This window comes from Mus pahari, chromosome 5, assembly GCF_900095145.1.
Source record: "Mus pahari chromosome 5, PAHARI_EIJ_v1.1, whole genome shotgun sequence".
Lineage (NCBI taxonomy): Eukaryota > Metazoa > Chordata > Mammalia > Rodentia > Muridae > Mus > Mus pahari.
The window spans coordinates 128,589,511-128,601,717 of NC_034594.1; the positions used below are offsets into that span (position 1 = coordinate 128,589,511).

A 12,207-nucleotide genomic window follows, 5' to 3' on the forward strand; every position below is an offset into this window, starting at 1 on the left:
CCAGAAGAGGGCGTCAGATCTTGTTACGAATGGTTATGAGCCACCATGTGGTTGCTGGGATTTGAACTCTGGACCTTTGGAAGAGCAGTTGGGTGCTCTTACCCACTGAGCCATCTCACCAGCCCCTTTTTCAGGATTCTTAAGAATATACTTCCCTGAAAAACAAATGACGCTAGTCTCTCATTTATTACTAAACTGGTGATGCTTCCTTTGTATTGTTTTATTGATTTTAAACTCAGTTTAATGGTTGGGAATGTTAACTGTCCTTAGATAAGTCTTAACAAAGCAGGTGTGTGAATTTTTCTGGTGTGAACAATGATTTTCCAGGGATGGATCAGAATTTTTATTTTCTTGGACACATTTAAAGTACCACAATTTTCCTTCAACTTTGTTAAGAGGCAGATTTTAAAAGGTAGAATGAACTTCCAGTAGTCAGTACCTTTATAAAATCGTAGATAAATCACTTTTTCAATATAACTAATTATCTTTACCCAGTAGGCAACTTCCAAATATCTATTTGACATGTAGGGTTTCAAGAATTATTTTAAGACTAACACTACAACAAGCCAGACAGTGTGTAAGGGCTTAATCTTAGGGCAGCATGCCTTAAATGTGGTTCCTGTTGAAACACTGTTTTCCTCCACTGGGTCTCCTCTTGGTCTTGCAACAGAGTATTTCAGGAGGGAGCTATGACTTGCAGGATTTTCCTGAGGCTCACAGTACAAACACTCAGTGATGGTTTTTGATAAAATTAAGACTCAAAACCAGTGTTCTGTTGGGCAAAATTAACATCTAAGATTTTAATTACATACTAAATAGAAGCAAGAATTTTTAATACACTAAATTAACCCTTGCTACGAGTTGGCTTTACCTGATCAGCTTTACTAAACCATGAACAGATTCTCCTTTCAGAGAGACATCTGGGAGTTAAATGTGCTTGTAAATATTTTCCGTTTGTTTGTAAATATTTCCTGTTGTCTTTTGGCTCCGGGTAGCTTTAACAGAGCAGGGGAAGGAAGGCGCCTGTAGCAGCAGTGTGCATCTGAGCAAGTGAGCGCTCTCCCTCTGTGAGAGCTCACCTCAGTAGTGTAGAAGGACAGCTTACAGCCTGGGTTCCTCTTCCCCCTGATCCAGATGGTGGGGAACTTACCCAATTCTGTTCTTCCCCAACTAACCTGTTACTGCATACACTTGCAGGGCCCTTTATGATGATTGTCCTGCTTCCTACTCTAATGTTTCTGGTATCCCAACACCCTGCCACGGACTGTGGCTTCTTCCTTTATTCATCGAGTCTTTTTTTATTTTACTTTTATTTTATTTATAAAGTCTCATTTGCAAACTCACCTTCTAATGCTTTCTTTGACGATCCTTTTTGTTATTTATATCTAATTTTATTTTAAATCCACAAATGATCATGTATGTATGTTTATGGGGTACATTGTGTTATCTTGATTTATATATGCATTATAGAAGGAGTCAAGCAAGTTAATGTCTCTGTCACCTCACTGATATGTCACCGTCTGAGGTGTAGACTAAAAATTCTAGTGATTTATAATACACAAGAGCTTATGTGGCTGAGCACCCTGCCGTGCAGTAGCTCTCTAGAGTATGACCCTCCAGTGTGACCAGACTTTGTTGCTTTAACCAACATCTTCATTTCCGACCCGCCCTCCCTCTTCTGGTCTGAGGTAACCACTCTTATTGCTAAATTCATGTGAAATGTACCTTTAAGAATCCACCAAAAAGTGAGGTCATACAGTATCCTTCTGTGTTAGACTTCTTTCCCTAGTCATAGTGTCTTAAATATGTCTCTATTGCTGTGAAGAGACACCATGACCAAGGAAACTTCTAAAAGAAAACATTTAAATGAGGTTTACAGTTTCAGATGTTGAGTCTACTCTTACAGTCATGGTGGGGAACATGGCAGCTGGCAGGCAAGAATGACTCTGGTGTAGGAGCTGAGAGCTACGAGGGAGGGAGGGTGTGTGTGTGTGTGTGTGTGTGAGAGAGAGAGAGAGACAGAGACAGAGACAGAGACAGAGACAGAGACAGAGCGAGCATGAGCGCTGGATGACGTGGGCTTTTGAAACCTCAAAGTCCACTCCCAGTGACACACCTTCTTTAACAAGGTCACGCCTCCCAATCCTCCCTAGCTCATGCTTGGGAACCAAACATACAAGTATATTAGACTATTGAGCCATTGTCATTCAAACCAGCACACATAGTTTTCTGTGGTCCCGCCTGTGTTGCTGCAGATAGTAGAATCTTCTTCGTACGCTACTTTAAGCATATATGTCACATCTCCTTCGCCCAGCCATTCACGGATAGGCACAGGCTGCCTCCATGTCTAGACTACTGAAATAATGCAGATACAAACATGCAGTGCAGATATCTCCTCGGAGTGCTTATTTCAGCTCCTTTAGCTGTACCCAGAAGTACACTTGCTGGAAACATGGAAACTCCATATTTGGTTTTCGAGATAATTCTCATTTTTGCAAAATGCTTTATTATTACCAGTGTACAGCGGTTCCTTTTCCTCCGTGCTCACCAGCACTTGTCAGCAGACACATTCTTGGTAATAACTGGTCTAGTGGCAAGAGACGGGGTCTCCTCGTGGCTATAATGTACAATTCCTTTCTGATTAGAATTTAAATTTTCATGTAGCCATGGGCCATCCATATTACTTCCCTTCTCTCTCCCCCTCTCCCTCTCCCCCCTCCTCCCCCTCTCTTTCCCCCTCTCCTTCCCCTCCCCCTCTCCCTCTCCCCTCCCTTTTCCCTCCTTAACCACCTCCCTAAAAAATGTCTGTTCAGATCTTTTCCATTTTAAAATCTAGGCATTTATTTGTCTTCTTGCCATTGAGTTGTTTGAGTTCTCCATACATTTTGGATCTTCTTTATTTGGGTAGCTGCCTCCTGGCTTCTCACCACTCCTGTGTAGAACTGGGTCAGAACAGTGTATCAGAGCAGTTGTACCCAGGCATCCTTTTATAGTGCCTAAGGAGTCCAGGGAGCATTTCCATTGTTTAATAATTAGAAAATATATGATTTTACTTTCTATAAATGATACAATTTAAAAAATAAACTTCAATTCAAAAATGTGGCTATTAAGTAAGGTAATAATAATTCTTTTTGTGCAAAAATACATGAATGTTATCATTGAAAAGAATTGGAAAAGGGGTGCCTAGGATTACATTCTCCAGATGCATGAAAATCTTCAGTTATCTCAAAAAGTTTAAGTAGTATCCTGATCTTGATTAAAAAATATGTGAGTGAACTCTCTATAAAGAAAATTTATATACATTTTATTTTTCACTTCCATCTTCATTTAGAACTAATGTGTTTCTATGTAGTCAACATATCATAGTTCTCTACAACAAATAGAAAAAAAGTTGAAGTTTTTAAAATTGTGTTTTCTGTAACATCAGTGTTTTAAGTATTTTTTTCTATTTGAGCTATCTTTTCAATTATTATATCTGTATATTTGATCAAAATAACTCATATTATACATTTTGTTAAATAATTAACTATACGTGTGGTTTAAAATATCAATGGAAACATCTCTGAATATGATGGATGAGCTTTGCGGAATAGTTTACATTTCTCCTGTGCTAGGAATTACCCAGGGCCTATAGGGACATGGCAGGTGCTCACCACTGAACTGCACCTCAGGCCCACATCCTGGCTGAATGAGAAGGAAGAGCACTCAGCAGGCAGCCTGTTGTCAGTTTCCTCTCTTTCATTCTCTGCCATCAGCCATGAGTAGTAGGTCCTGATACCAGGTTTCACCAAACTCTGTTCTTGGTAGCAAGGGTTTTGTTTCTTGGAGCACAGCAACTAATGCAGTTTTTTATTTCAAACTTCCTTAGTGTGTCAGATGCATTTCTCTTAACGAAAGAGTGAACGGATTAGTTGAACTAACAGTCATTTGCTACAGCTACTCAAGTCTTTGGCTATTTCTTAGATGTGACATAAGGCCAGAGGCAGAGGCCTTTTACAAACCAAGTAGAGCGTGTTTGAGTGAAGGAAACCCAGGGTGGAAGCCCTGTGGGCAGAAGAGCACAGTGGGAGGGGTTTGCTTAGGAGAAGCTGAGGATGGGCCTGGTATGCATCCCCTGAGAGGTCTCCTCCTGGGCCCCTGCTTTGAGTCATTAGCAGCATTTGTTTGTGTCTTTTTAAATATGGTCTTGCTGTCTCATTTAAGATATGATGTAAGAGGGTGATTGTTTCAGAGGATGGCACAGGAGAGTGCAAGGCTGAGGCAGGAGAATTGCAGATTTGAAGCCAGCCTGAGCTACATAGTGAGATCCTGTTTGCAGGAATCAAAGTGGTTAGGGATGGGGTATGGGAATGGTTTGATTTATTCACTCATAAATAAAATAGTATTTTGATCTGAGTATCAATATATGTATATATTTAACAAATAAGACCAAGAGTATCTTTAGTTTTTTTTTAATATTAATTTACTTGGCTTTGTAGCACATTGGCAGTGGTTTTATTAAAGTTTTACTATTTAAATTGAATACTTTACCATGTAGTGTTATTTTAGATGCCTCTGCCTTACCTATTTAGTAGTAAAAACTGCTTATTAGATTAGATTTTAAAACATCTGCTGCTCTTTAGAAATTCCCATACCAAACCAAATAATTGTTATAGGTAATACATCTAAGAAACATTAAAACACATTAATAGCCAGTTGGTAGTGGTATACAACTTTAATCCCAGCACATAAGAGGCAAAGGCATGAGGATCTGAGTTCGAGGCCAGTCTGATCCATGGAGTGAGTTTCAGGCAGAGCTACAGAGAAACCTTGTCTCAAAAAATAATAATAATTTAATTTAATTTTAAATAATTTAATTTAAACATTCTTTTATATCTGTCCATAGGGTTCAGTCCACATGTTAGAGATGTCATTTTTATATTTTAAATTACTTATGCCATTTTATGAGTCGCTAACTACAGGAATAATTTTATGTAATGTTTTTGAGGTTTTATTTATTTTTATTTTATGTGTACATAAGTGCCTGAATTTGCCTGTGCACTATATGCATGTAATATCCATGTCAGCCAGAAGAGGGCATTGGATCCACTGGGCCTGGAGTCAGAGACAGTTGTAAGCTGTGTGGGTGCTGGGAATTGAACCCAGGTCTGCTGGAAGAACAGCTCTTAGCTGTTGAAGCATCTCTCCAGCTCCAGCTTTAGTTAATATTTTAGAGAGCTTATAGACCTCATACTAACCAGAGTCTGCTATAAATTCTGGAATGGACTGCGGTCAACTAGTGGAAGCAAATGATACAATAGAAAATATATTATATTTAAAAATCAGCTGCTCTGAGTGAATTCTATCTTTAAATTTTTTGAAAAATTTATGTGCATGGGTTGTATTTGGTATATGCACTTGTATACAGATGTCACCGAGATGTGTCAGATACCCCTGGGACTGGAGTTACAGGTGGTTGTAAGCTGCCAACAACTGAACTTAGATCTTCTTCAAGAGCAAGCAGCGTGCACTCTTAGCTGCTGAGCTGTCTCTCTAGCCCTACAGCTTTGTTTGTTTTGATGTTTGATAAATGTGGTATCATTTGCAAAGTTACTTAACCTCTCTTTGCCTGTTAAGTGAGATTATTGTAAGGAATAAAGACTGGGGAGAGGGGAGTGGAAAAGGGCTTGCCTCACAAGTGTGAGACTGATATCAGCTTCCAGGCCTAGGGTAGATGTGGAATAATCCCAGAACTCAAGAGGCAGAGACAGGAGGTCTCTGGGCAAGCTGGCCAACTAGACATATGGAATTGGTAAACTCTGCGACCAGCAAGTGACCCTGCCTCATGTAAATGAAAGAACGATCAAGAAGGACATCCACACATGCACGCACACAGGCATGCCCTCACACTGGGAACACACATGTATGAATGAACGCATGATACACATACACAGGCAAAAAAAAAAAAAAAAAGATTAAATGAGTTTCCTCATGTGATATATTTAGAATAGCATTTCCCTCCAAATTGCCATGTTAACACAGTGCTGCACTAAATGAAATGCCCAAGTCACAGGAGTGTACTGTCAGTGTTTGAAAGTGACTAGGGCAGGACAGGGTGCAGAAAACCCACCATGAGGCAACTTTAGAGCAGGTGAAGTCTTTCCTACAAGGACCATGGTTACTGTAGTCGTTTTAGGATCCATTATGTTAACTGGGAATCTAATGCTCTGCCTGTCACTTTAAACCCATTAATGTCTATGTCCTCAGAGGACAACTTATGTTAAGAACATGTAACCTTTGTGTTTTATCCAGTAGGACAAACAACGACTTTTTTTTTTTTTTTTTTTACTCTAATTAGGGAAGAAGACAAAAACATATTTGATTACTGCAGGGAAAACAACATTGACCATATAGCCAAAGCCATCAAATCGAAAACTGTGGATGTGAATATGACCGATGAAGAGGTATGGAAAGCAAGTCTGCTGTGCCGGTGTCGTGCCTGGGTGCTGTGGGTGGCTGGTCATTTCTTATGCATTTGGTGCTCCGCTGCAATGCCACTTTCTCACTGCTGTGCCTCTCAGCTATGTACGACTCTTAAGTGGAGCGTGGCCAAGGGCATCTCAGAGAGCATCGTCCACCTTGTAAATTAAGTTAGGAGCTGAAACTTGCCACAGCCAAGTGGCTTCCATTTGTCTGTAATAAAGGAGCCGTGAGCATGGTAAGTGATATCCGTAGGTAACAGCAGGTTTCACCTGTACGTAGTCTTCTGTTATGCTGCAAATAGGTAGGGGCATTCATGTGCTGAGTTTTGTACAGAAATATATTTCTGGAAATCTCGCAGAATTGTGATAAATCCAGTAGTTTAAACACTGGCCCACTATACTAAATGATTTTGTAGAACATACTATGCAGCTTATTTTGTATATAAAGTCGCTACATATTTAACAGTTGAATTAGTTAACAAAGGAGTAAAATTTGCTAGTTAACTTTTAATGATTTCTTGTTATTTTGTGACTCTGTACAAGAAAATAGAAAGGGTGGTAGGGCCTTGGAGGTGTGACATGCATAGCCCTGTAGTGCTCATACAGCATGTGCAAGCCCCCAGATCCCACCCTTGCCACCAACAAAACAACAGAGAAGGGAGAGGCTAATATGAAATGGCTAAAATATGGCTCTTAGGAAAAAGACACACAGTGTTCACAGCCATCTGCTGCAGGTACAGATAATAACCGTATATGGTTAAGAGCTCTGTATACAGGGCAGTCTTTGATAACACGTCACCTTTAGGAAACATCCTCCCTGTACTCTGTTGTCAATGACTTCTGGAATTGAAAGTATAAATTACTATTCTACAAATACTAGAATACATTTGATTCTAGCTCACCTGAGGCCAAAACTTTGAATTCTTTTAATTGCTTCTTTTGTAATTTACACATATAATGCTAAATGATATACTTTTGTCTTTTCCATTATTAAATTCCTTCTGTTTTATATTTGCACTTGCCTGTTTTAATCATCTTGCTGTCTGTCTTTCTCTGCCCTCTTAAATTTCAGCTTTCTGGTTGAATATTAAATTGGTGTTTATGATACTATACTTAGTAAATACTGCTTGCGGTTGTGTGACTGTACTACGTATATTAATCAACTTTTGCTGTAGTAATAAACAACTCCCAAAGTTCAGTAGCTTATAATCTCTTGCTTATATTACCTCCTTGTCATGGATAATAACATTTCACATATGCTGATATTCTTTTACTTAGTTTCCCGTTTGGTAGTAGTCTTTCTGATATTTCAGAAGGGCTTGGGATTAGTTGAGGCTTCTTGCTAGGTTCTCCTGGCTTTGTTTGGGCCCAGTTTCTCTTGATTTCATGTGGCTTTTCTCTCAAAGGTAAAAGATCAATGAATTAGATACTGTGGTGTAGAAACTAAAGATAGGTCCAGTCAGGCACCCCGCTCCACACACCCCAAGTCCGTAAGTGTTTTGTTAGAAGTTCTATATAGCACATCTACCTACCTTCCTTTGGCCAAGTCACAAGACCAAGGCTCCTTTTAGTGGGATGTTCATTCTGATTACAAACAAGCAAGACAAAAAAGAATGATTGACTATATAACTGCATAGTAATACCCGCTTACCATGGAACAGCATTTTGTTTCTAAAGTCAGGATTACTTCTGAATTTGTTTTTCGACTGCCTTCGTTTTCTCTGTTCCTATCATGAGTTCTTTCCTCCTGTTGCTCAAAAGAAAGTTGACAGTGCACTCAGACCCATTTGTCTTAGAGCCACACCTTCTAGGGCGCCCCTTCCTGCCTCATCGCTAGTCCCTGCAAGCTGGTCTTGACCTGTTGCCTGGATATCATCCTGGGCCTTTTCCTTTTTACTGTTTGGAAATTTCTCCTCTCTCTTTGCCTGGCTTCATGTTTTCTGGGTCCTGTGACCCTTCTATTGTTTACTTCCTTGATTTCCTTCATACATTTTCCTTTATTATTCATTCCCATTTTTGTGGGTCACTTCTTCTAGTAGCTTCCTTTTTTAAAAAAAGTATAAATGGCTTGAGAGCTCACTGAAGTTCTCTCAGCATTCTCAGCATATTCCCTGACTGTTTAATGAACTGATGAGTGAGGTCCAGCAGAGCGCTCTCACCTCTGGGCCTAGAAAGGAGCGGAAAGCAGGAGAAGCTGTGTAGGTGCCCAGCTCATGGAGGGTTTGCAGCAACAGCCCCACCTTCTCGCTCCCCTCTCTCCCTCCCTCCCTTCCTTTCATCCTAAATAGTTGTAAAGGTCATTTCCACATGTGCTCCCTGCAAAGATTGGGTAGTCAGAGTAAGTGCCTGGAACAGAAACAGCGTATACAGTCCATTTCTGTTGATGGACCTGGCTGCACTTGGGATGCTGTTCTTGACCATTCGGTGTTTGAGCAGCGCTGCTCCTCAGCCTTCCCGCTTCTTACCCATGCAGCAGCCGTGACCCCAGCCTGCCAGAACATTGTGTTCCCATGAACAGATGAAGTGCTTACACATTCATAGACTGAGACACCAAGAATTCAGTTGGGTTCTCTCATTGCTCCAAGCAGATTTCTGCCTTTTCAACCATGACAACGCAGGCTGAGCTTTGAATACTTATGGCAAGCCCTTTATTATCAATCAGGGATTTCTATGAATTAATTTAAGAACATGGGGACTTGGAGCTTAAAATCAGAATCAAATTTGATATCCTAAGTGAAATAAATTGTAGTGCTTCATGGCCTCTAAAGCTCTGACAAGGAGACCATTTGGTTAGTGTTGATGATACTAAAGTATATAAAGTATATACCTCAAACTTGTGCCTCTCGGATGCAGGAAAGCTCAGTGCAGAAAGGGAGGTTTGTTCGTGTTTCTGATGTTTGAATTTAAGGCATTTCTGTACAAATTGTGTAGGATTTCTGGAGATAGCATTATCTTTATTATTTTTATTGAAAATACTTGCCTAACAAGTTCAAACAATTTTAGTCTTGCCTTTATGTGACTAAAAATTACATTTATTACATGTAAAATTTGCTATGAACTATGTAAACTTCATTATAGTCATAAAGTGAAAAGAATACATAATATGAACTATTATGCATTTAAAATGACACAATAAGGGCTGGTGAGATGGCTCAGTGGGTAAGAGCACCCGACTGCTCTTCCAAAGGTCCGGAGTTCAAATCCCAGCAACCACATGGTGGCTCATAACCATCTGTAACAAGATCTGCTCCCTCTTCTTCTGGAGTGTCTGAAGACAGCTACAGTGTACTTACATATAATAAATAAATAAATCTTTTTTAAAAATGACACAATAAATTGTTAAATAATTATAAATGTAATTAATCATTTTACCTAAAATGCAGATGTTTAGACCTGACTATTATAACATAGGAAAAAATGTATATGAAATGCCTTTCAAATAAGCTATGTTTGTCTTGTACAGTGAAGCTACCTGAGTATATACAGGTCCATATTCATCCACATTACTATGTAATTGCTAATAACATAGTAAAGCCAGAGCTATGTTTTCTTTGTTTCCTTATTTTTAATTTTTAATTTTTTTATTTTGCTGTGTGGCTGAATCGAGGGCCTTGGGCATTGGGATACAGCTTCATCCCAGGGCATTTTTTTTTTTCAAACAAGTTTTTTTATTCTTTGAGAATTTTACATATGTGTTTAATAGAATATGATCATATTTATCACCCAAGACTTGTATTTTCATTTGAGAAAGTAGCATGGTCTTTTTAGTTGACATAATTAGGAGATAGTATTTTACATGAGAGAAAAGGTCTTGTAGTTATTCCTTCTATTCAGGAAGATTTTCTGTCTGGTGTTTCAAAGCCCAAGTTTATATGTCCGTGGTGTTATATATACTGGATTTTGCATTTAAATTACAACTTTTACTATAATTTTAATATCTATAAATGTTTGGAGCTTGAGAATATGAGAAAGCCTGAAGGGTTGACTTCATTTCATATACCAGCTCAGACTATGTGTGAGATGTATTGCTGCAGCTTGTCACACATACCAAACATTCACAGTTATTCCAAGGAAGTCTTGTTTTCCCAAAAGATTTATTACTTTTTTTATTTGTGTGTGTGTGTGTGTGTGTGTGTGTGTGTGTGTGGCTGTCTGTGTTAAGTGCTCACGCATGTGTAGTGATGTCTTTGAAGGACAGGTAAAACCATCAGATCCCCTGGAGCTGGAGTTAAGAGCACCTATGGACTCCCGATGAGTGTGTGGATTAGGAACCAAACTCGGGTCCTCTGGAAGAGCAGCCAAGTGCTTCCAACCTCTGCACCACCCCTCCAGCATCCAAGAAAGTGTCCTTTAAGGGAGAAAGAAGGTGTAAATAATTTGTAAAGTATATTTATGGCATAAGCAGATTATTATGAAAATGGGCATAAATAATATAATCCTTATCTTGCTTATTACTTCTCAATAAGTTCCATAAATAAACACTTAATATATACCAATGACATTTGATATTTTAAATCTTTACAGTATTTTGAGTTTAGTTTTGAACATAGTAGTAGTGTGCTAACAAAGTTAGAGGATGTCTTAGGGTTTTACTGCTGTGAACAGACACCATGACCAAGGCAAGTCTTGTAAAAGACAACATTTAATTGGGACTGGCTTACAGGTTCAGAGGTTTAGTCTGTTAACATCAAGGTGGGAGCATGGCAGCATCCAGACAGACACAGTGCAGGAGGAGCTAGAGTTCTGTACCTGCATCTCAAGGCTGCTAGGAGAAGACTGGCTCCCATGTGCTTAGGAGGAAGATCTCAGAGCCCACGCACACAGTGACGCACTTCCTCCAAAAAGGCCATACCTCCAAATAATGCCACTCCCTAGGCCAAGCATATTCAAACCAGCACAGAGGGCGTGTTCTCAGTGCAGGTCTACCATGAGCCCCCAGCTCACACACAAGTCTTGGTTTTCTGTACTTACCCAAGCTGCTGATGTAGCGTGGTTCTTTCCCTCTGACCTCCAAAGCCACAGTTGATATCATTAGCTACTTTCTGTAGATCTTGGTTCTTTTGAATATTTTGAAGGTCACCTTTCTGTTACCCCCACACACACACACTTCTCCTTGCCTTATTTTAAATCTGTGTCACATAGCATAATGTAAATGTTTGGCTCAAGAAATGGCTTGAAAACTATGATAAAACTGACAGTGTTAACCCAGTAGGAAGGTAAAGATTTAAGTAGCCTTCATACTGAAGCTAAGTGCATGCTTTTATTTAAGATTTGGAAAGGAAAAGAAGAAGAAGAAAAAAACCCACGTAAGGTACTAATTTGAAAGAACTTTTGTTTTCCACGCTGACTGAGAAATGCATTACTGACTCTCTAATTATGCATATTTTCATTGATACAGACAATGACATTTAAAAATCAGTGGCTATAATTTTCACTAGCACAACTGTCGCAGTCATACATCACATCAGAAACTCACGCTTAATGCTGAATCAGATGATAGCAAAGTAGCTTGCATTTGAAGAACTTTGACACCTTATTTTGTAGATTGTAAGGGACACATGCCATTGCTGTCAGGTTTCTGTGATTAAGTCCATGCAGCCGTCACCACCTCCCACACAGAACCCATCCTCCTCAGCTGCACTCTGTACAGCTCAGTCCTGTCGGTTTTATTTTTTAAGAAAAAATTAGCCAGGCATGGTGGTGCACGCCTTTAATCCCAGCACTCGGGAGGCAGAGGCAGGTGGAT

At 39.5% G+C, this 12,207-nt stretch overlaps 1 protein-coding gene across 1 annotated transcript in view; it reads left to right on the forward strand.

The window, feature by feature from the left end:
• The window catches only part of Acbd6 (acyl-CoA binding domain containing 6), a 138,882-nt gene that overhangs the window by 53,057 nt on the left and 73,618 nt on the right, over nt 1-12,207 (forward strand). The window contains exon 5 of the mRNA XM_021197893.2: nt 6,338-6,443. Coding sequence (XP_021053552.1) covers nt 6,338-6,443 — 106 coding nt within the window. The remainder of the gene's footprint in view (nt 1-6,337; nt 6,444-12,207) is intronic.